Consider the following 25,165-nt stretch of genomic DNA (forward strand, 5'->3'; position numbering starts at 1 on the left):
CTCTCAACCTTTGACATTTTTGTTGCTCGACTTGTGATCAATTCAGCTCCGTTTCTATTTAAAAAAAATTTACTAAAATTAACATAAATAAACAGAAATTAAACCAAAATAAACAGAAAATTTACACATAAACTTGAATATGGGGAAGTTGTAGAGAGAGATTGAGTTTGGTGGGTCTGAGCCTCAAACGACGAGGAGGAATATACACAAAAATTTACAAAAATAAACAGAAATATTCAAAAGAATTAATAGTCATCCAAAATCAACTGCATCCGGCCATGAAAGCTTCACCATTATCAATCTCTCAACCTTTGACATTTTTGTTGCTCGACTTGTGATCAATTCAGCTCCGTTTCTATTTAAAAAAAATTTACTAAAATTAACATAAATAAACAGAAATTAAACCAAAATAAACAGAAATTAAGCCATCAGACGCGCGAAGGAGAATGGAGCGTCTAGCACCATGAACGCCGGCGAGCTGGTCCTCTTGGGCGAGAGAGGCGCCCGACGCTGCAGATCCGGCCAATCCCCGTGCTCACAAGCCAGCCTCGACGCTCGCCAAGGCCTCGCCCCCCACCGGCGCGCAGCTAGCGCGTTCGGACGCCCCAGATCCGAGCGGTCCCAGCACGCACAAGCCCGCCTCGACGCTCGCCAAGACCTCGCCCCCCACCGGCGTTGTCGGTCCGAGCAATCCCGACGCCAGCGGACCAGATCCGACGCGGGCTGGAGTCCCATCAGACGCTCCGGCGAGGTCGTCATCTGGCGTTGCAGACCCGCGCGACTCCGGTGCCCACGCACCAGATTCGACGCCCGTTGGAGTCCCAGTCGGCACGCGCGACAGCCTGGACGTCGCCATGAAGGGAGGACGCCGGTCGACTCCTTGGGGCGGCTCCGACGGTGAAGATAAAGGAACTAAAATCTTGTTCGACGGCGGCGAGCATGGGCTTCGTAATCTTCTGGAATTGCCGCATTGTTTTCAAGAGAGAGAGAGAGAATCATATCTAGTCCTTTAATGGTAGAATTTGTTGTTAAAATACGTGTACTATAAAAAATGAAAGAAATTCAAATAGTAGAGACGTGTATTAAAGTCTCAAAAATAATAAACGTTGGCTGTAAAAAATGATTCCAAACGTGGGCTGCGACTTTTTTTTAGCCGATTTTTCTAAAATGGATAAAGATGTAATTTTCATCATGATTAATATAGGCCACGTCATCACTTGTGGCTATATTTGAAAGTTTGTTTAAACGTCGGCTAGATTGCAATTACCACGTTTGAAGTGGCTTATCTCGTATAATTTTTCTTATACAAACTAGCCACGTAGCCAAATTGAAACGTGGTTTTTGAGATCTAGCCAATGTTTGGTTAATTTTTTAATCTAGCCAATTTTTGAAATTTACGGGTACAAAATAACTGAAATACCCCTAAGTAATTATAATGCTTTCTTTTTAAAAGTAGTAGCCAACATTTGTAGAAGACCAAATTCAAAAGATATGTTTAAAAGGCAATAGTTTTATAAGGGAATTTTTTAATCCTGTCATTTGATTACACAATCGGGTACAATCTCACAACCATATAAAAAAGGATATCATTTAATATTCAAAGATCTTTCTCTCTCCATACTTTTCATTTCACTTTCAAAGAGACCCACCACAAACACCGACATCTCCAAAATCACTGCATCCGGCCATGAAAGCTTCACCATTATCAAATCTCTCAACCTTTGACATTTTTGTTGCTCGACTTGTGATCAATTCAGCTCCGTTTCTATTTAAAAAATTTACTAAAATTAACATAAATAAACAGAAATTAAACCAAAATAAACAGAAAATTTACACATAAACTTGAATATGGGGAAGTTGTAGAGAGAGATTGAGTTTGGTGGGTCTGAGCCACAAACGATGAGGAGGAATATACACAAAAATTTACAAAAATAAACAGAAATATTCAACAGAATTAATATTCATCTAAAATCAACTGCATCCGACCATGAAAGCTTCACCATTATCAATCTCTCAACCTTTGACATTTTTGTTGCTCGACTTGTGATCAATTCAGCTCCGTTTCTATTTAAAAAATTTACTGAAATTAACATAAATAAACAGAAATTAAACCAAAATAAACAGAAATTAAGCCATCAGACGCGCGAAGGAGAATGGAGCGTCTAGCACCATGAACGCCGGCGAGCTGGTCCTCTTGGGCGAGAGAGGCGCCCGACGCTGCAGATCCGGCCAATACCCGTGCTCGCAAGCCAGCCTCGACGCTAGCCAAGGCCTCGCCCCCCACCGGCACGCGGCTAGCGCGTTCAGACGCCCCAGATCCGAGCGGTCCCAGCACGCACAAGCCCGCCTCGACGCTCGCCAAGACCTCGCCCCCCACCGGCACTGTCGGTTCGAGCAATCCCGACGCCAGCGGACCAGATCCGATGCGGGCTGGAGTCCCAGCAGACGCTCCGGCGAGGTCGTCATCTGGCGTTGCAGACCCGCGCGACTCCGGTGCCCACGCACCAGATTCGACGCCCGCTGGAGTCCCAGTCGGCACGGGCGACAGCCTGGACGTCGCCATGGAGGGAGGACGCCGGTCGGCTCCTTGGGGCGGCTCCGACGGTGAAGATAAAGGAACTAAAATCTTGTTCGACGGCGGCGAGCATGGGCTTCGTAATCTTCTGGAATTGCCGCATTGTTTTCAAGAGAGAGAGAGAGAGAGAGAGAGAGAGAGAGAGAGAGAGAGAGAGAGAGAGAGAGAGAGAGAGAGAGAATCATATCTAGTCCTTTAATGGTAGAATTTGTTGTTAAAATACGTGTACTATAAAAAAGGAAAGAAATTCAAATAGTAGAGACGTGTATTAAAGTCTCAAAAATAATAAACGTTGGCTGTAAAAAATGATTCCAAACGTGGGCTACAACTTTTTTTTAGCCGATTTTTCTAAAATGGACAAAGATGTAATTTTCATCATGATTAATATAGGTCACGTCATCACTTGTGGCTATATTTGAAAGTTTGTTTAAACGTCAGCTAGATTGCAATTACCACGTTTGAAGTGGCTTATCTCGTATAATTTTTCTTAAAATAAACTCTTAAAAATCATGAATAAAATGTAAAAAATTTAATTTGTACATTGCTAAGACTTTCATAGGTAAATAAAACTTGCGTTCGCTTTCAATGAAATATCGAGACACATATAAGGTGAAGAGAAATAAATATCAAAGAGAAAAAAAAGGAGAATTTAATAAAGAAAATATAAAACTATTTAAAGATAAGTAATGCGTAACAAAATTACAAAATGTAAGAAAAATGCTTTTATGATTCTACATTGCATAATCGTTGTTGTTCCTCTCTCACCAATTCGGGTTGTATGTCATGGTTAAGACATCCGGCTTTCTAAATTGCTGAGCCAATGTCATAGCTTCTATATATAGCATATCTCATGGACCACCTGTACCATGTAAGATAACTTTTTTTTTACCAGTATCCATAGTCTTTCAATCTACTCATTCCAACAATATTTATGATACTCTGGTATTAATCAGCTTGAATTTTTGTTTGTTTATGCTGGAAGTAATCTCACATTTGTGCTCAACTTTGACATAAATATCAACCACATACTTTGATAAGGCCTTATTTGCAATCTATAACAGTAGTAATCACAATTAGAATAATATCAAATTAGTACACGTGGAGGCTTTAATTTTTTTTTCTTTTCAAGATTTTGTTTTTCCATAATAATATCAAATTAGTAAAAAAAATTATCATTGGGTAAATAAGTTCTTTAATTGTTCTTTTTTAGTATTTTAACATAATTTTTTTGTTTTTATGTTTTTTTTTCTTCATATTACCAGATGAGTATTTTGTTCGACTAATTATAACTTTTTAATAAATATTAATATGTTGACAAAAATTAATAAAACAAATTTGGATGAACAATTTTTATAAAATAAAATTTTAAAACAAATGAAAAAAAAATTAATAAAAATAATAATTAAAAGAAAGATAAACCGAAAAATTGTTCGCTCCAGACGCATATCTTCAGATAGAACTTTATTTTCTTCGACACCTCTCTGTACTTTTTTTTTTCTCATGAACTTTTAATCACTTTTTATAACTTCGAATATTGTAAAATCAATTATATTATAAAGATATAAATAGGAGACCCATATTTTTTGTGGATTTTGAATATTGTAAATTTAATTATATTAAGAAGGTATATGTAGGAGAGTAAAATAACATATTAACATTATAGAAAACCGTTGCTATCTCAATATTTTATCATTACAAATTTTAACATTATTATACAAAATATATTGATGAGAGAGAAAAAAAATGAAAGACAAAAAGAAAAAGGGCAAAAAAAAAAAATTAAAGGGCAAAAAAAAAAATTAAAGGCCAAAATATATTTGTATTTACATTTGTAATTTTGAGCATCTCTAATTTTTTTATTTTTATACTCTTGGAAAATTGACTCTTTAACTTTTTTTTTTTTTTTGAGTTGGTTGACTCTTTAACTTAAAATGTGTTTTCGTACCTATTTAAAACAAATATCAGTGTCTTTTTAATAGTTTGAAGTTTCCTCCACAAAGCGTAGCATTGTTTCAAAATTTGCCCCCAAATACCACAACCATTACAATTACACTCCAAACTGAGAAGCGCAACAATTAAATACTTCCGACTAATATCAAAATCAGGAAATGCCATGGCAGTATCATCGTCGCCGGTACAAACATGGCGGACGGCGTTTCTGAGCCTCCGCGACGAGATCGCTTCGTCCCCTTCGTCTCCATCGCCGCCACAACTCCTCGAAAAACTCCTCTTCCCTCACTCCTCCGCTCTCCTCTCGGCCTCCTCCGACCTCCCTCCTCACGAGGTAATTTCAAATAAAATCCGAAGCTCTCTCTATCATTTCATGATTCCTCTGATCCGGTTCGTATCGCATTCATGTAGGCCACCTCCGATTTGTTGTTCCTAATGGAAGTCGCCGCCGATTCCAGCTCCAATTTCACTCAACTCTCGCGCTTGGTAATTCCATTAATAGTTTTTCTCTTTTTTATTTTATTTTTTATTTTGGTATGATTTCTAATTATATGTGTAAGTACTAGTAGGTTCACGAGATATGCCATCGGGTTTCGCTCCAACTGAATTCTTCTTCGTGGACTGTGATTCTGCGGTGCCTTGGAAACTTGATCGAATTTTTCACTCGCAGAGCTTTGACACAGCCTTTGTTTGAGTGTTTGTCTACTTTGAGGTCTGGTCTCTTTTTCTCCTCCAAATACTTTTGGGTTTCTAAGGTTTACCAACAACAAAAAAAGAAGTTTGTGTTGCCAAGTAATTCAGGTAAAGGCTATGGCTTTGTAGAGCTTGGTAGATATGAATAAACATATAAGACAGAGTTTTTGACCCATGATGTAGTTCATACTCATCTCTATTGATTTTTCTTAAGTAGTTGAGTCGCTTGATAGGTGATTCAAAATTTTGGACCGATGTTTAGACTTGGGAGGAATAACTTTTATTCTCGTGAATGCAATTTGGGACAGTCTTATCACAGCAGAGGCGAAAAGTAGTTGCATGAAATAGGCCAATATTTTGTTTTGTTGGGACTTTCATGAATGTAAGTCGTCATTAAATTCTCCTAATTTTGAAGTTCTTATACTGTTTGACTTATCTAAACAATGCCCTTGTTGGATTATCAAGACGATCACTGTACAATTATCTGCAGTTCTTTTACTTGGCTTTATTCAAACCCTTACTCTTCCAGTATACAGAGAGAATACATGAAGGAGAAAAGTTAATTTGGCTAGGTCTTGTGAGAGCGCCCTTATAACAGTTTGATATAAACCCTATTTTGTAATACTAATTTGTATTACCTTTTAGATGTCTTGTCAGTGGATATCGTGGAAAAAGCTCATTTTCGGATGGCATTCAACTGGTGAACCTACTCCTCCGCATCATTGCCAGCTCTCACAGAGAGTTGATTTCATTGTCTCGCTCCACCGGAAGCAGCAACCAAAGGGATTTTTCGGAAACCGGAAAGAGGGTTCCACAACAGTCTGCAACCTTGTGGGAGGTTCAGACAATTTCATTTACGCTGCTTGCTGAGACGATCACCAGAGTTGGGTCTTTCCCTGACGATATATGGAAACAAAGCATAGAGGTTAAATAGTTATTTTACGCTGGATATAATTGAATGTTATGTTTTATAGTATTCATGAGTGTGTGTGTGTTTTGTGCAGGTGTGTAGGAAAGTGATGGATGTTATTGCATCCAAGAGCACTCTCGTGGAAGAAAATTACATGTCTAGGTAGTGATTAACTGGATTAGACAAAAAGTTAATATTTTGTTTTTAATAGTTTTGATGTTGCACAGTTTCATCCTTACAAACGGTAATTTTATTTATCTTTCAGGTTTTACGAGGCTCTTTTGCACTTTCTACATTTGGTTCTTAAGGATCCCAAGGGCTCAATGTCTGACCATGTGAGTGATATTGTGTTTTCAGAATTGATACTGACTTGTGTTCTGAAGGCATTGTTTTTTTACATCTTCTAATGTGACTCTTTATTTATTTATTTTTTACCGTGTATGTGTATATATGTTCAGGTATCGAGTTTCTTAGCTGCATTGCGGATGTTCCTCACCTATGGAACTAATAGCAAGCCCCAACTTCCATATCCAGTCAATGATCACATGGAAAAGGAGCCTAGTTCGAGAAACCCCGTGTCTCATTTGGAAGAACCTAAAAGAACAAATAATGGCGCTTATAGGCCTCCACATTTGCGTAAAAGGGACACTTCACGTAATAATACAGTAGCTTCAAGCTCTCAAAGTTTCTCTGATCATGAATCTTCTAGACAAGATATTGCATCGTCAGATTCAGACTACAGTGATAGTGATGGCCCAATCAGAGACACTGACAGCGTCCGTAAATCGAAGGTCAGAGTTGCTGCCATCGAGTGCATACAGGTAATCTAATTTTTTTTCCTTAAGTTCTTTGAGAACGATTTTAAAACCTTTTTACATCCATGGGATTCTCCGGTTCAAATTGGATGGCAGGATCTTTGTCAAGCTGATCCAAAGTCATTCACCTCACACTGGATGTTGCTCCTACCAACTGCAGATGTACTACAACCTAGGTGATACACTAGCTCTTTCTAATTAACTGTGGCGAAACCTATGCTTATATTCCAGGAATTATATTTTTCCTTATTTCTTTATTTAATGCTATTTTCTGTTGCTGGGTTACAGGAAGTTTGAAGCAACTCTGATAACCTGTTTGTTATTCGACCCTTACCTGAAGGTATATTAAACAATGGTAAACTGCTTTTCGTAGTCATATCCTTCAAGACAAAAGATCTACAATGTTCTTAAATTCCTTCTTTCTGTTGTTCATGTATCCTAGGTCCGAGTTGCATCTGCCATGACTTTGGTTGTCATGTTGGACGGGCCTTCCTCTGTGTTTTTGCAAGTAGCAGAATACAAGGAACCTTCAAAATTTGGATCTTTCACAGCACTCTCGGTTTCCTTAGGGCATATCTTGGTGCAGCTTCATACAGGTTTGACAAAGTGCTTTACTTCAGTTCTGTCTTCCGTTTTCTATTTTGTGCATGTAATATCAAGTTTTATATTATGATTTTTTTCTTCTTTCTATAGGCATTCTTTACTTGGTTCAGCGAGAAAATCATGGCAGACTTCTGGTGTCCTTATTCAGAATTCTCATGATTTTGATATCATCTACACCGTATAGACCTCTTTTTCAATGCTTATTATTTGTTTATTTATGCTTTTTCTTGGAATTGAGATGTGACAATGGATCACAAGTTAGAGTCCTGACCTTAACTTCAGTCGCTCTGTAGATATCACGTACATTATCATAGTCCACTTCACTCGGTCAACATAATCTAAATCTGAGTTCTGATACAAAATGACGTGCTACAAAAATGCATGCTATACTTATTGTGGGTGAAAACTTGGCTCTGTGAACAACAGCTTTGGCTTGTTTAGGTGAATAATAAGCGAAGAAGTTAGCATAGCATCTGAGCTTTCTTACGTGCACAAGTCCGGGATATGAGTGTAGAACCTGGTGTTATCGCTTAGCCAGCTTTCATTTCGGATAAAATTCTTGAAGTATTTGTTGTGCTGTAACTATACAGATATTCGAGAATGCCTCCTGAACTGTTGCCGACTGTTGTTACATCTCTACAAGACAGAATTGAAGTTGGGTTTCCATTAAAAAGTGATCAGACAGGTCTTCTGGTAGGATTTCTTTTGTACTTTATTTTTCCTAAAGTATATATTACATATAAATATATTGACCCCCACATACTGATTTCCACATAATACCTTTCAACAGATTGCTTCTATTAGTTGCTTGTCAGCAGCTTTTTCTACCACGCCCCCCTCATTACATGTTAAGGAAATGCTTGTTAAAGAGATGCCTAAAGGTGATATTTTTATTATGTGGAGTTGTAATTTTTAATATTTTTAGAAAATGATAGCCGTCTGGATTCTACTGATCCAATAGTAGAAACTATAGAGCGAAACAAAGGTAAAAGTTTGGAAAGGATCATGCACAGGATATGCAATTAGATTATTTTTAGCTATTAGTAAGCTTGTCCTGCAAGCATATGAAGTAGCCTTGACCCTTCTACATGGGAATTCAATCTTTTATGTTATTAATTATTTAATAATAAAATTTCACTCTGATTATAAACTCGATGTTTGTTTGTCTTTTAAAATCATTAGTCGTAAGGGAACATTTAACTAGTACAAGATCTTGGTCGTACATCAAACCTGATATTTGTACTCCCTTGGTTGTAACCATGTATTAGAATCTAATGTGTTTAAAGTTTAAACATTATGAAGTGTTTTCCTTACTGTGTTTTGTACAGATTCTTGTCTGGTTGAAAAGAGGTCGAATGTTCTTTCTATGTTGTTCAAGTATTTGGAACATGCAAGCAATCCTGCAGTATGCTTAGAGTCCCTCCAGGTATCATTTGAGAAATAACATCTTCATTTTATTGTTTTAGCTTGTTAATACAATATAATTTTATTTGTTTCAACTTTTTATTTTTTAATGGTTCATGTCATTTATGCAAGATTGTTTTAAGTAACTTGTTTTTAAGCAGTCCAGTTTTTCTATGTCGTTTTTATAGTCCTTTCCTCTTTCTGATTTTGTTTCTTCCTCGGCTGGTCTGGAGACTGCTAATGATATAATTAGAACAAAGTTCCTGGTTTACGTTAAGAGCTCGATTTTCCAAGTCGGATGGTGATCATCTGTCCGCTCTATCCAAATTTGTTCACGTGCCTCGTAATCCCTGGGCCGTGAAAGCCTAAAAGGCAGAACATGCTTGGCATTGTTGGGATGATTGTGTTTTATGGGGGAAACTTGTTTTCCTACCTGCTTTTCTGGCTTTGTATGGAATAAAAGAAAAAAAATGTATATTTGACAATGAAGACATCTCTTTAGACATTCTTTGGGACAGCATATTTAGACATTATTTGACAATTAAGACATCTCTTTAGACAATGGAATATTAAGTTTTGGGTTTCTTCTCTTATTTCATGCTTTTCTTCCTACAGTTTGTCTGAGCTTGTTCTGGGCAGGCCTAGTGTCCTTTAGCTTGTTTTTTGCTTCTACTAGTGGAAGCTTTCTCTTTGTAATATAAATTTCAGTTTCCTCTAAAGAACTAGATAAAATCTACAAATATAGAAAAATCAAATTTAAGCTAGTAAGGGATGGTAAATGTAATAAGATTTTCTAATCGTCAAATTGCAATATTTAAAAATTTGAAGACATTGTATATTTGTGTCTATTTCATAAAGCACATGGGAGATTTTTATCACCCAAGTAAAAGCACAAGCTTCAATTTGTCATTATTAAAAATAAGGGTAAACAGTGTCATTTCAATGAAACTTGGGGAATATTTTTGTCATTTTCTCTTTTCTGTTCATCACTGTGCTGAATTCATTTAGCCGTAATTGAAGGAAGTGGCTAGCTATGTAGTTGCATTGGTCAGACCATATGTTACAAGAGTAGAGATATACATAAGCTTTCTTCTTCTTATTATTTTATATAATACAAGAGTAGAGATATATATTTTTTCTTTCTAGGCCCTCCGAGCAGTGTCACACAACTACCCTAGCATAATGTTGTCCTACTGGGAAAGAGTTTCTGCCATCGTTTATGGATATTTAAAGAGAGATAATGCCGAAGTCAATGCAAGAAAATGGAAGGCACACACAAGCAACACAACTGGTGTTTTAGGAGAAAAAGTTCTTACAGCTAATATAAAGGTGAGGAAGATGTTATGCTGCAGTGAAGCCAAGATGTCATACATAGTTACATTTAAGATATTTAAAAAAATTGATACTCATTCTGAAGAGGCATTAATCACTTTACCACCAGGTTCTGGATGAATGTCTACGTGCAATATCTGGATTCAAAGGAACAGAGGATCTCATGGATGAGAAGCTTCAGGAAACCCCATTTACTTCTGATCATATGAGGACGAAAAAAGTTTTATCTGCTCCATTGTACGAGACAGAGAATAGTCAAGACTGCTGCAATGAAGGCGAGTGTGGATTAGTGCAATGGTCTGATGTACTGGAGAAGCATATGCCTTTGATGATGCAACATTCCTCTCCAATGGTTAGTTCACTTTGACGCTTAGCGTCGACATTATAAATTTGCGGAAAAAGAAAAAAAAAATGTCTTTTTTTCTTTTCTTCTTCTTCTACATATACCTTTTTACAACTGGTATTTCATAATTCTTTCTATCTGGAAAAAAAAAACTGGTCTAACTGTTTATTTTCCTCTTCTACTAGGTGCGGGTTGCGTCAGTTACATGTTTTGCTGGTATTACATCCTCCGTATTTTTCTCTCTAGCGAGGGAGAAACAAGAACTTGTTCTTTCTTATGTGGTGAGCAATCTATTATTGGGTGGTTTGATATATTTTTTTCATTTCTTATTTGCCATGCAAGTATAAACAGTGTACGTACCATAACAATTAAAGTACTACAGATTTTTGCAGCAAAGGAAGAACCGGTGCCTTCAGTTAGATCAGCTGGATGTCGTGCCATTGGTGTCATTTCATGTTTTCCCCAAGTTTTTCAGAGGTGATTAGAAACCTCGATGGTGCTTGTAAAATAATTTATGTTCTATTGTGGGCATTAAAGGATGACAATTTCTTTTGATGATATAGTGTAGAGATACTTGAGAAGTTCATCCATGTCATTGAGATTAATACGCACGATCCTGCAGTCTCGGTATTTCTTCTGCTTATATTTTCCTCATAATAAGAAACATTTTTTTATCATTCACGTGGAAGTAAATGTTTCCTCTAATTTGATTTTTCAGGTGCGAATAACTGCTTCGTGGGCTTTGGCTAACATATGCGATTCTTTCCGGCAACGCATTGCTGTTCTTTCTTTGGAGGGGTTTACAGGTGGCTTTTAGTGCTAACAGAACTAATATATGACTGTTTTGCTTATTTTGAATCACCATGGACTTCACTTGATGTAACTCGTTTGTAGATCAAAAAGCAATCTCACAATCGCTGGAATTACTAATTAGCTGCGGTTTACGACTATCAAATGATGGAGAAAAGGTACGTAGCCTATGTTCTCCACGGTTAATTATTTTTACCATTTCTTTCTCAAAGTTTAATGTGTTCTAGCCAGATGGGTTTGACTATTCAGCTGTGGTATCTCAAGTTAAAAATGAAAGAAAAAGAAAAACTGTAAACCTTCTTGCTATCATCAGGTTAAATCAAATGCTGTGAGGGCTCTTGGAAGCCTTTCGAGGTTTATCAAATGCACAAGTCCACACGATTTACATGACAAGGTGATGGATAAAACTGGAACATCTTTGAAGATCAACAGTCAAGAGGATTCGTTATCAACTAGTAGTCAGATAAGTAATAGCAGATTCTCATCAAACTCACACCATCTAGCGTCTTTGGGCGATTCGCTTGTGCTTGGAAAAATTGTGCAAGCATTGATTTCTTGTGTTACTACTGGGAATGTTAAGGTAATTTGGATTCATCTTTTTAATTAGAAATTAGAGTATAAAAACATTTTGTTGTCATTATTATTTTTGTCCTTTTGCTATGTAATCGAGACTGAATGTTGGTACACAGGTTCAGTGGAATGTTTGTCATGCATTGAGCAACCTATTTGTGAACGAGACATTAAGAATGCAGGAGATGGATTGGTATGGCCCGACTCGATCCTAACTCTGGATTGTGCTTTCAATTTTTATTTTTTTTACTAATGTTTTATAGAAATCTTGTCACTAAAGAAAAGGAGGGAGAAGAGTAAAAAAGTTGAGCGTATTTAGTACTTTGATTTAACTGAGCATTTGTGTACATTGGCTAATAAATAATAATTTTCCTCCATTACTGACATCTACTTCAAGATTTGCCTCCATCAATTTTAATGAAGTTAAAACAAAATCTGCAAATTGTTCTGCAGGGCTCCATCAGTGTTTAGCATTCTTCTACTACTATTACGAGATTCGTCTAACTTTAAGATCAGAATACAAGCTGCCGCGGCCTTGGCTGTGCCTTCATCAGTACTTGGTGAGTCGCACTTATTTATTAATTTAATTTTTAATAAACAATGTGTATATGTTATGGTTATATTATTAAGTTCACTGGTATATGCTGCGTGTCTAACTTGTTGGACATTTGTTATCGTCTGGCCACATACTATGAAACATGATCCGATTAGATTTTGTTGAATTTGGTTTTATACAAGACTTATTTCCATTTATTGGCTTCACTGCAGATTATGGGAATTCCTTCTCGGATGTTGTTCAGAGTCTGGTGCATTTAGTAGAAAATCTAGGTTCCGGGCATATTTCAGCACCATCAAGTTTCAAATATAGGATTGCACTTGAGAAGCAGGTTTAGCATCCATTGAATCTACGTATTTTATTCTTACAACCCCTTCAATATTTGTGTTTCTCTTATATAACAAAAAATAGAATTACTATTTTTAAGTTCATTTCTTTGTAGAATCTGATTTGCGAAATTAGTGTTGCACACGTACACCCTCATTTAGGTTTTGAGATGATATTGATATTTATTTTTTTTGGTAATAACCAGGTGATATCAACTTTGTTGCACTTGCTTAGTCTTGCTTCAAGCACAAATCAAGAACCTCTAAAAGACTTTCTCATCAAAGTGAGTAACGCAATTCACTACTGTGTCAGATTTAAATTTGAGAATTTGCTTAATTTGCCACCAATTTTATAACATTTTCCCACTTTCCACCAAAATGCTAATTTTTCCCAAAATGTCACCATCTATGTCAACAATGTTGACATCTATGTTTGCTCTTCACTATTAGATGTCAACATTGTTGACATAGCTGTGGCATTTTGGGAAATATTAGCTTTTTGGTGGAAAATGTTATGAAATTGATGGTAAATTAAGCAATTTCTCTTTAAATTTCAGTTGAAGATCTAACTGATTTTCTTGTTACTTTGAGACTTACCACTCAAGTTGTCTTTAAAAGCGAAGTGGACTTCTCAACGCTATTGAACTGATAATTATTGTATTGCCCCGTGCAGAAAGCCTCATTTCTGGAGGAATGGATCAAAAGATTATGTGCTGAATTCCCGGAGCCAAATGTAGAACCAGTAAACGATGATAGAAAATCAAATGGCGATAATACGGTGAACGAAGATGAAAAATCTATTGGGGAACAGAAGAAACTGATGATACGTAAAGCAATTCTGTCGTTAGCCGAATTGTTCAAAGGCAGAAAGCAATGCGCATTGGCTGTGAGATTCGAAAAGTTGGGCGAAAGCATTAGCTGAGAGATGCGATATGTTGGGCAAAAAGTTGGGCGCTGCAGATCTCAACCCATACTCGTATCTTCACTGCCACGCGATATTCTTCAAGTCACCGATCCACATGAAAATATAGCTGTTGAAGAATTCCGTGCAGAGAGATGTGATTTGAGGATGACAAGGGAGTTATTAAGTCTCTCACCTTTAAACCAGTTCTGCCAAGAGATGGGATGGGTTTAAAATTTTGTTAGCAGAGTCATACACTCTTCATTTTTTTTTCTTTTCTTTTTGGTTGGGGAGGGATATTCTTGGAAGGGCTTTTATTTATTTATTTATTATTTACAGTAAAAGTCATGATGGGTTTATATTAACAGAAATAAGACACAAAGTCGGAAGCAGAACGGTCGAGAATAATGACCACCTTCAAATTTTCAGCGTGGCCGTTAACCGTTGTAATTTATATGTTTACTTTTTGTTGTACACTAGGTGTAAATGTCATCGCCAAAACAGATAATTCACTTTTTTTTTCCTTGAATCAGAGTAATTTGATTTCTTAATGTTTCTGTATCTTACGTCAGTGCGAAGCTTGAAAACGTCGGATGGCTTAATAGACAACAAAACAGTGAATGGTAAACAGAAAAGAACAAGAAAAGAAAGAAAGAAAAAAAAAAAAACTTATTCCTGTCCCCATCAATACTAAGGAACCTAAAGTTCCAAACGCCTAAACCCAGAACGCATAAAGAGAGCACCATGAATCAAATACAGAATCAGGGAAAAAAAAAAAAGTTATGAGAAGTGTTGTGTGTTTCAGGTAGTGGTGGTTTTCTTGAAATCGATCTTGTCGACCTTAACCTCGCCGTCGATGAGTTCATAGACGTAAACGACAACTCGGAGGCCGTCGATGTCCATCAGCACGAAGCTTGGGTTCACATCGTAGGTCACGCTGCTGTGGGCCCCGGTCGCCGAACCCGGGTTAATTACGACGCCGCCCTCGTGTTTGTACGCTGTGAACTGGTGGGTATGTCCCGTCACCAGAATATCCACGTCCAACTGCCTCTGCAGCATCGCCAGCGAGTCCAGGTCTCCCCATGGAATCACCTTTGTTTCAATATTTACGCAAACCAAAAATTAGAATCACACAGTAAAAACAGAAGGGCTAGGGGTCTTTTTATTATTACTCATGTATAGAATTGTTTAAAGTCTGATTATAGGATTTCATTTCCGAAAATGTCATAAGAAATAAATAAATAAATAAACCAAAGAACTTAGCACAGGAAAGTACCTTCAAAATCAGATACCCTACTGAAAGATTCTTATAGATATAATTAGGAAAACGAGACTATGATATGTGAAACCGAGCATCGAATGGAGTTTCCTAATATTTTTCCGTTACTGGGTTAATAGACCACCCCTGAATTATCCAAACCCTTGGTCTACTGGTCTGGTTCAAATTTTTTCCACTCTTAATCCTCATTCATTCCTTTATCTTTCCCAGGTCCCCGCAACATTTGGGGGACTGACAACACCAGCAATTGCTAGGCGTACCTTTAGTTTGACATTTTATGAAATGTAATGACAAAAAAAAAACGATGGGCAATTTCTGTGAGCTAGATGATGATATAAAAAATGTAGCAGCTTATACGGCAGATTAGGCACGAGATAACTACGAAACGCAAAAAAAAAAAAAAAAAAAATGGCATTGTTTAATCATATGCTTAGAGACTAACCTGGTGACCATGGCACAAACCCAGCTTAAATTGACCAATGGTTAGCGTCTTGGTCTCGGGATATCGTGTCTCCTCATCATACTCACCCCGAGCAATGTGTAAGTCGGGACAAAGAGTCTTCAGGTAGTCATGAACCTCCTGAAAAAAATGATCCACAAAAGTTCAAGCCAGTGACGTTTTTATGGTCTGATCACGTAGAGATAAGATCAACAATTGTTAAAAGGAAATACTATATCTGTAACTCGCTGTCCCATTCGTATGTATTTACTATTTCCATGTTTATATATGTAAAAACTAAATAAAGGGAGAGACCAAAGTAAATGGCATGAGTGTGATCTTCCATTGGAATACACAGTATTGAATCTTTTTACCAGACAAAGGAAATATGATTGGCATTTTGGTTATGTATGAAACCCTAAAAATAATATGCTTCAACGAAGCTGATCAGCCAAGTCGATTTCACTAGAAAATCAATACAACTATACGATCACAACCTAAATTAGAATTCCTTCTGTTCTTCAGAGATTTCATGTATAGGAAAACTAACAAAAAATTATAGGTAATTGAAACATAGAAATGAAAAAATCAAATACAGAGAGAGAAAGAGACATACTTTGATACAGAGATTGCCAGTGCAAATGATATGTTGGATCTTCCCAGGAACGAGCATTGACTTGAACTTCGCAGGAAGATCAGGTGCTCTGTGAGGGACATGTAAATCGCCCAAAGCCAACACCAACACCATTGTCGGACCTCCAAACCCTAGAAATCTATAATAATTATTCGAAAGTGAAATTAGCCATCATTTTTTTTTCACTAAATCACGCCAAATAACGTTGCGAAAACATCCAATCGTTCAGGATTCGATTGACGATCGATAAAAAAAAAAAAAGGAATACAACTCTGATCGAGAGAATTGGGTTTCGTGGACTCACCGGTGAGAGAAAGGTCTCTGATTTTGTTAAAAGAAATGAAACGTCAAAAAAAAAAAAAAGGGTGGCATTGAACCAGTGGAGAGCCCACGTATGCGCAAAATGCCTACGCGGTGATTTTGGAAGAAATCAGGGGTTATTTTGTGATTATTTTGTAAAGATACATTAAATTGGGTTTATATCCCAAATCTATAATAAATATATAAAATTAATTTTGTAAACTATGTGCCATATTATAAATAAATACGTTATATATTAAAAATGATATGTACATTAATTTAAATGCCCTTCGCACATAAATTTCAAATAAAAACACTACACTCTTTCGATATTATTAGTAGTTCTAAACAAGTCAGAATTTTGTAAAAGTTGATTAGTAGATAGAATATTCTTGTATTTGATGGATTGCTGTTCGATGTAAATTTTGGTTGAAAATGGAGGTTTTATGAGTTGTTCATAGTAGATATAAGATTTTTGAACAAATTAAAGTTGTTTTGGTTCTCAATCGCAGATTTGCGGGTGGTTGCGAATCTACCGTTATTTTTTCATGGCAGTAACTTTCACAGATGTGCGATAGCTGCTACAGTTTTCAACTTTCTCACGATTCTCAATCAAAACATTAAACACTATTTTTTGTTTAAAAATTATCAACGTGTCATAGAGTGTATTGCTCGTTTAAAGTCGTTAGTAATGTTAAATAGCACAACTCTTCCAATTTTTCAGTGTCCCTACTTTTCAAAAATACGTACAAACAATATCAAACCTAAATTTTATTATAACAAAATATTTCGAATATGTAAATAAATTTGATAAATAAAAATAAGTGGCATATCCACGAATGCCGAGGTTTTCGAAATCATGAAAATTGATTAACAAAGCTCTCTTCATTACAAGACATCCGATGACTAAATTTGTGCGTGTCCAGTGGTTCGATATTTTTTCTTCTTGGTCGGTTGAGAGAGAGAGAGAGAGAGAGAGAGAGAGAGAGAGAGAGAGAGAGAGAGAGAGAGAAGAAGAAGAAGAAGAAGAAGAAGAAGAAGAAGAAGAAGAAGAACCGCTTTGGTCAAATAGCACATAATTTTCATATTTTTAACAAATGCCTAGTATTAATTGAAATTATGGAAAGAAAAAAAAAAGATCTTTTAAACCAAATGTCCTTGCATACAAAAAGATTGTTTTTCTTTTGGCAGCGGCCATCTATATTATATTATATGAACAAACATTCGAAAAAGTAACTTAAATTTAGAATTTTATCATAAATTAAAAAAAAAAAAAAAAAAAACCTAAAACAACTTATGGATCAGAAAAACCTTCTCAAATGCTCCAATAATTTACATCTTCTTGTCAAACTGAGGGCTAAATGTAAACGGGAGCACAAAAAATAAGGACATGCTAGACATATCGCCTATTATCTATATTGAATTAGATATTGAATTTGTAATCAATTTTTCCTAATATCTAAACAACTAGCCACTAGAAATAACAAATATGCTAGTATTTCAAAAATACCCCTGCAAACCAATTATTCCTAAATCTCCCGCATACATTATACATATATTAAGAAGCAGCCCACTCTCATCCTGAAATTTAGAGTTTACCCCTCACATGTAAAGCTAATTACAGGAAATTCTATCATTTCTCTGTTTCTAATTTTGATTACACTCCCACTTAATTACCTATAGAAAAATAATAAAAATAGATGTACTGCATCATTGTTTGCTTTCTAATTTTAGCTGTTCATAATGTATATGAAGTAGCGTAAAAGAAGTTTCTTTGATCTCATTAAAGAAAAAGAAAAAAAAAAAAAAAAACACATGAAAACTACACAGAATGCACAGCAATAGAAGATCTTCCTTATCACACAAGTAGCCAATTCAAATGTAAGGACCAAGTGAGTCTCATATGAAATCCTCCAAAAACCTAACAGCAGTGCTTGAAGATGTTAGTTTCTCTGATGGAGTTATGAGAGATTAATAATTCATATGATCTTATAAAACCTGCATAAGCACCTTTGTCTCTATCCTTAATAATTCATGTTGTTAATGTTTACTTTGACTGACAAGCGCAGAGGTTAGTATTTCAGACACAATTTGAGTATCTTCCATTAGGAATAAAACTTCCCCAACATACAGTCAAACCTTGAATTTCCTCACGAGACTTCGAAACCTGCGACCCCAATCCGGGAAAAAAAGGACGCCGACATTTTTCTTTTCTTTTGTTTTTCTTTCAATGGTAGCCGTAAGAGTTTGTATGATATTCTTCCTATACCTATATAAAAAAAAAAAAAAAAAAAAAAAAAAAAACTCTCTTTCCGAAATGAATTTACACTCGAGGTTGGCGATGGGGAAACTTAACGAGCGGGGACTTCAAGAACTGAGGCATCGGAGACCCTCTCGGGCTCTTATTTTTGTGGAGAGGCGAAGCGTGGCAGCTGTGCCTCGTCGGGGACGAGGAGGGAGGCACAGAGTGTTGCGGAAGTTTTTCGAGTGTTTGAACGATCTCGGACATCAAAGGCCGGTCCTTGGCGTGCCCTAGGCACTGGAGGGCCATGAAAGCGACCTTCGTAGCCCCTTTCTTCGAGTACTGCCCCTCCAATCTCGTGTCCATGATCCGGAACAGCTTTCGCTTGTCTCCCAAGAAAGGTCTCGCCCAGTTCACCAGGTTCTGATTCGTCCCGGTTTTGGTCTTTTCGACGGCTCGGCGTCCCGAGAGAAGCTCGAGGAGCACGACGCCGAAGCTGTACACGTCGCACTTCGTAGTTAGTCGACCTGTTCACGCAAACACTCTCTCATTACTGAAGGAAAAACAAAAAGGAAAATAGAAAAAGGTTTTCTGCAAATAGTCCCTGTACTATTAAATGATTTTCGGAGCAAAATAGTCTTCAAACTATTTTTTATAAGCAATCACCTAAAAGTTTAAAACATAATTGCCAACTTAAATCAACTATTAATTTTATATACATAACAAAATACTAATGAAATTACAATCTAATCATGAAAATGCTAGATAAAAGCGATTTTTTTTTTTTTTTGGATTTGTTGGACGTTATTAAAAAGTTTATTAAGTAAAAGACTAAAATGTTAAAGAATTAACTTTGAGGACTATTTTGCTCATGAAATTAGTTTAGTGACCTAAGTACTAAGCGCGTCATAGTTCAGATACTATTTTACGTTGAAAAGCTAAGAAAAGAAAGAACCTGTAGCCATATATTCAGGGGCAGCGTAGCCATGAGTACCCATTACTTGAGTAGATACATGAGTCTGATCGCCAGTTGGGCCGTTTTTGGCCAGACCAAAGTCTGACAGTTTCGCATTGAATTCCTGATGGGTGAAAATGACAAACAAAGATGGTAAAAAAGGGGACCGCCAAATACATCATCAAACAACAACCAATTAAGGATTCATATTCAATTTTAAAACCGACCGAATCAAGCAAAATGTTGGAGGCCTTGAAATCGCGGTAAATGACTTGTTCCTCGGAATTGTGCAGGAACGACAACCCTCGAGCCGCGTCTATGGCGATCCTCATCCTTAATGCCCAAGAAAGCGGCCTGGCGCTACCTGCAAAACAAAGCTCGGTTCAAGCTTAACAACAAGAATGTGGTTATAACAATAGTAGAGTTTCGGATCTGTACGTCTAAAAAGGTGATTCTCCAAGCTTCCTTTGGGCATGTACTCATAAACCAACAGCCGGTTATCGCCGTCCACGCAGTATCCGATGAGTTTGACCAGATTCGGGTGATGAAGTTGGCCGAGATAATTCACCTCACACTGCAACCACACAAAAATGTTTGGTGTATTTATGTTATAAATCGATTATAATGTCACCTGTCGACTGGGATTTGTGCAATGTGCTCTTTATAAATGTCTGGCTCGTTTGAGCTTAGCTTTTGGGTGTGAGTTAGACTCGCACTTCTAACAAGAACATGTCTAGATATATCTACGTGGAAAACCCAAGACCCGAAAAAACCACGAACAAATGAGAGAAATTCACTATGTCAAAAAGTAGGTCACAAATGCAGATCATTCGAAAACATAGGAAAAACGGTAAAGCAAGGAAAGTATCAGCAACCCACAACTATATGTATATATAAATTACAATATCACATGAAAGTATATGGAGTGTTTATTGATGAAGAAAGCAAGCTTACCAACCATTCCTTGTGGCCCTGAAGGCCTTCGGGTTTGAGCTTTTTGATCGCGACCACGACCGCGGTTCCAGACCTTGACGTCCCAAACGAGCTTTCATCGATCCACCCTTTGTAGACGTACCCAAACCCTCCTTCCCCGATGAGGTGGTGTGACCGGAAGCTTTGCGTCGCTTTCTTGAGCTCGTTCAGTGTGAAAGATCTTAGATGCGGCGACGATAGTATTTCCTCTTCGGACCTGTACGCGTAAAGACTACCAGACGTGGATCTTTCGCTGTGTGTTGGGACCGTCAGACTCGAAAGAGCCGAAGAAACGTTGCTTTTATACACGCCATGCGCGGTTCCTGAGATTAACAAGCCAAAAAATAAACATCAAATTTCGTCTTTAGTATCTATAAAAATACGACATCATCTTCGTCAATAATAATCAACCAAAATTTATTTCCCATGATAAATTGAGTGTAGAGATAACTCATTTTTTGGGAAGGAACAGCAGAAGAGAATAATAATTGTAATGCAAATATACCACATCATGTAATTCCTATATAGTGATTCAAAATATAGCCACTTGGCATATTGTCTCTGCTCCTACATTGAATATCTATACAAAAAATACAATCCAATATTTCTTTAATGCTAGTATTCATATTCATTCAAGTTTGAAGCACATTTCTGTGACTTTCAAATTGGAAATAAAATAAGAAATTATTAACTAACACACCCCTAAATACCGTTATAAAATCCCTAATTACCATAATAAACAATTTGTGTTAATGAAATTGTCCCATAAAACATAATTCACGAGGACCAATCTTGCCCTTCTTGTAGTATTCTATTCTTTACCTACCATACAAGTACAACACCGTGCAAAAGTTTTTTCTACTTGCTATAATCACCAGTTCACCACCAATTATTACCTAGGGCTTGCCATTCAAATACAATACGGGGTTTTGCTAGGCCTTAAGTTCAATCGTATGCCAACTTAGGTAGTCTTAAGATTTCCTAAGTACCATTGAAATAAAACAAAACTGCATCAAGACACTGTTAAGACTACTAGCACAATTAAAGCACTAGTGCGTAGCTGCTTCGGTATCCTAATTGCTTGTTCTCCAAGAAATCAACACGGCCTATAATGATTCGCAATGGTGATCAATGATTATTCCCCAACTGAGATATCGCTTCTTCTGCATTAACCATACATAACCCGTATGCCTATCACAAAATAATGCGCCTTTAACAGAGTACAATGAAGGTATCAAGGAAATAAATCCATAACTTATCTTCAGTTCACGAGCATGACCTTTTTTCCATCCTAAAACTAATTATGTTAAAGCATAATAAACAAATAAAATCGCCACAACAAGCAATTAGTACTTCCTATCTAACCCCTTAAGTCTTTGATTACACTCGAGTCACCGCCTTCATTGTCATGTGTTTTCCCAATTATTTTTTTACCTTTGTGATTACCAGAGTCATTTTCACTTGGTAACTTGACATTTATCATATCTATCCCTAAAATCTCGTTGAAGTTGGTGATTAGATCACAAGTAATGAGTTCCATTTATTAGCAGCTTAAGGACCCACAATATCCAATGATTCCAATCATTCTAAAGAGCAAAAAACAGCTACCACAACAATGGAACAAGTCTTCTTGACTCGTTCTTGACTTGTTTCCATTGAACGCTTCATATGAATAATTAATCATTTATTTATCATATACCAGGTCAAGTAAAGAAACTAGCTTCTTTGTGTTGACGCTACAAGTCTTCCCATTGTCGGCCTTCAAAAAATAGTCTTCCATTCAGGCAATAACAAATCAAGTACTCAAGCATCTACTTATAAAAAAAGAAAAAAAATTATTTTTGGTTTTTTACTTCAAAGCCCACATGAAAGATGAAATATTCCATAAATAATTTTTTTAATGAAGTAGAAGCAATACTAAAAATAGAATATAGTTTCAAAACTAAAGAAGTAAAAAAAAAAAAAAAAAACATGCACGGAAAGAACTGGAGGTAACCAAAAAAAAAAAATCCTAGTTGTTCGATTGATGAGAAACGGTAACAAAACTTTAATATTAATTGATTTTTTAACAGCAATATAGGAAAATAATGTAAACTAGAAACTTCCAAAACCCACGCGAGAATAGACAGCAATGCCAATTGAGAGGGACCAAGCTTTAAATGTTAGCTACGAAATTATAAATTCCAAAACACATACCAATGATTAAAAGAAAAAGAAAAGAAAAAAGCAAAATACTTACCTAATTATAGCTAATCGGGGAACAATGAACTGAATTTATTCAATGTGAAATATATAGAATGAAGTAAAACAAAATCCAAAGCTAATTGGAAATATAATTTTATTTTTATTTTTTTACAAACACCGATCACGAGCAGATTCAGATTCGAGTTTATCATGATCAAATTTTATATAAATAATTAAAAAAAAACAGACAGAAATGAAAGAAAAAAGATCACCAGAAGTGTTGGTTCGAGAGCTGAGAGTGTTTTCGACGTTAGAGACACCTCCCAAGCAGTTTCCCATCAGAGAGCTTCGTATTTAAAAACAACAACAAAAAAACCCAAAAAATAAATAAAAATGAAGTATTTTCAAATCGCCGTAGCAATACACACAAAACCCAACTCAGAAACCATTCTTGGTATCACTCGTTCCCACTCTCTTCTTACTTGCTTTGTTCTTTCCTCGGTGGAAGAAGAAGAAGAGGAAGAATAAAAAGAACGTTTTTAAAATTTTAAAGACTCGTAAATCGAGAGACCCAACATATTTTATTTAATTTATCTCTTTTTTCGGTTTATAATATATACATATTTAATATTGCTTTTTTGGAAAAGCAAAACATAGATAGTGACGAAAAGAAATAGACAAAACTGGCTTACGTGGTATCATAACGTGGTTTTTAGATGGAGAAACTCCGATAATGCCCTCCATCAATACACTAGTCTTTCGACGTTAAGTGAGGGTAGTTAGGTCTTTTTGGTGCATGTGAGAACAGCAATGAACACGAGGATCCAGACATGATTGGTTGAAGTAATTTTATTTTACTTGATGGGGGGTCTTATGAATAAATAATGAGGACTTTTGGATGTACCGTCGCGACCAATGTGGAAAGCTATGGACCCACATCTTCATTGGACGGTCCCACTTTAATTTAATATTTATCCTTTAAAAAAAATGTAATCCGGGAAGAAATTTTATTTGAAGTAGTCTAAAAGTCTAAAACAAAGATTTTAACATAAATATTATTAAATTTACGTTATTTTTTTTTACTATCAAAAAGCCCGGCCCATGCCTTAGGCAACTTAGGCCAATGCCTAAGGCCCCATTTATTTTTGGCTGAAATAAAGGCCCAATTTTAAAACATTAAAAGACTATCGGCCATAGCATATGTCATAATCTTTTGAAGGCTTCTTAAAAAAAAAAACTTGTGATGGTCCAATATTTGACTTTCAACTAGCCGTAGTAGTGTGTACGATGACTATCACTTATACTACTAATAAATAATAATGGACCTTTGTTTACAAGAAATACAAATCCAATTTTGAAGTGAAAATGTAAAAAAATAGCATATCTCAAAGTTCACATTTTTTTTTGGGTAACCTTGCTTGTGTGTGCCGCCGAAGAAAAAAACAAAGGTAGGAAATTGAAATTTTCCAAAAGCTTGGAAAAGAAAGAGAGCTGTGATTTTTCCACAAATTTAGGGAAACAAAAGAAAAATCAGGTTTTATATTTTATTTTCTTAAAAGTCTAATTTTTTGGGGTTTTTTTTTCTTAGACGGCTGTGGTTAGTTAAATTATATCTTTTTATTTGTGTTTTTTTTTTTCCTTTATGAGCCGTGAGAACATAAAATAATAATTATAGCTGAAGATTATAATTTTTTTTTAAATGTATCATCGTTTCTTTGATACTCTTTTTTAAGAAGGCCTAATTTTGTGTTCTCGCCTAAGGCCTCAATATGTATTAGGCCGGTGCTGATCAAAATCAATTAAAATTTAAATTTTTTTATTAATAAATGAATTGTATAAATATTATAATATATTTCAGTCACGAAATTTTATATTTTGTGACCGATTAATTTTTTTTTTGTAACAACACAAAATAAGAAAACGATCACTAAATGAGATTTATGTAAGAAAATAATTATCATTCATTTTAGTAATAAAATCATCAAATTATGAGTTTTAGAGTTTTAGTTATTTTTAACAGAGTGACATGAGAGTTAAGTAATATCTTTTGCTTTCAATTTTTTTTTTATATTTTGCAAAAATATTTTTCAACTTTTACTAAAAACTATTTTTACCAAACATTTTAAAACAGTTGGGCTTCTAGAAAATAAAAACTTAAAACCAAACTTAATAAACCAAGTCAAACACAACCATTATGAGTTTAGTAACAAATGAAAAAATAAAAGACAAAAATAAATTTAGCCATTTATAAATACTCATAATTTTAATTTTTAAATAAATAATCAGTAGACCATCAAGTCTATTAGAGACGGTTGAATTGTTCTTCATTTAGTTTTGAAAATAAATTTAAAAAATACTAGTAATAGTCTATA

The 25,165-nt window shown here is 35.8% G+C and overlaps 3 protein-coding genes across 5 annotated transcripts; 1 reads left to right on the top strand and 2 right to left on the bottom strand.

Annotated features, from left to right (window-relative positions):
• The first annotated feature begins 4,606 nt into the window (after positions 1-4,606).
• On the top strand, positions 4,607-14,502 carry LOC149383859 (ARM repeat superfamily protein). Of its 3 annotated transcripts, none has more exons than XM_089628276.1 (27): positions 4,609-4,859; positions 4,937-5,011; positions 5,095-5,237; positions 5,864-6,143; positions 6,223-6,290; positions 6,394-6,463; positions 6,587-6,949; positions 7,040-7,119; positions 7,232-7,283; positions 7,386-7,539; positions 7,637-7,724; positions 8,137-8,239; positions 8,337-8,427; positions 8,875-8,972; positions 10,097-10,279; positions 10,392-10,634; positions 10,811-10,906; positions 11,008-11,102; positions 11,189-11,252; positions 11,344-11,431; positions 11,520-11,593; positions 11,749-12,015; positions 12,125-12,198; positions 12,459-12,565; positions 12,774-12,892; positions 13,094-13,171; positions 13,561-14,502. In XM_089628276.1, the coding sequence occupies exons 1-27, from the start codon at positions 4,689-4,691 to the stop codon at positions 13,807-13,809; spliced, it is 3,573 nt and encodes a 1,190-aa protein (XP_089484402.1). In that variant the 5' UTR covers positions 4,609-4,688; the 3' UTR covers positions 13,810-14,502. The 3 variants fall into 3 exon arrangements, with proteins under 3 accessions (XP_089484404.1, XP_089484402.1, XP_089484403.1); XM_089628277.1 differs by having other exon boundaries at positions 11,018-11,102; positions 11,194-11,252; XM_089628278.1 differs by lacking the exons at positions 12,459-12,565; positions 13,094-13,171; positions 13,561-14,502 and having other exon boundaries at positions 4,607-4,859.
• On the bottom strand, positions 14,369-16,574 carry MAG1 (Calcineurin-like metallo-phosphoesterase superfamily protein). Its single transcript, XM_089628281.1, has 4 exons — positions 16,445-16,574; positions 16,123-16,279; positions 15,510-15,647; positions 14,369-14,880 (listed from the first exon to the last, which is right to left on the bottom strand). Exons 2-4 carry the CDS (start codon positions 16,252-16,254, stop codon positions 14,590-14,592), a joined length of 561 nt encoding a protein of 186 aa, XP_089484407.1. The 5' UTR covers positions 16,255-16,279; positions 16,445-16,574; the 3' UTR covers positions 14,369-14,589.
• Positions 16,575-18,296: 1,722 nt separating this feature from the next.
• Positions 18,297-23,355, bottom strand: LOC149383861 (putative serine/threonine-protein kinase PBL18). Its single transcript, XM_089628280.1, has 6 exons — positions 23,066-23,355; positions 20,592-20,932; positions 20,076-20,211; positions 19,865-20,001; positions 19,638-19,761; positions 18,297-19,209 (listed from the first exon to the last, which is right to left on the bottom strand). The coding sequence occupies exons 1-6, from the start codon at positions 23,130-23,132 to the stop codon at positions 18,764-18,766; spliced, it is 1,251 nt and encodes a 416-aa protein (XP_089484406.1). The 5' UTR covers positions 23,133-23,355; the 3' UTR covers positions 18,297-18,763.
• Positions 23,356-25,165: the final 1,810 nt, after the last annotated feature.

This window comes from Urtica dioica, chromosome 10 (assembly GCF_054948205.1).
Source record: "Urtica dioica subsp. dioica isolate 48M chromosome 10, U.dioica_male_clone48M_v1_H2, whole genome shotgun sequence".
Lineage (NCBI taxonomy): Eukaryota > Viridiplantae > Streptophyta > Magnoliopsida > Rosales > Urticaceae > Urtica > Urtica dioica.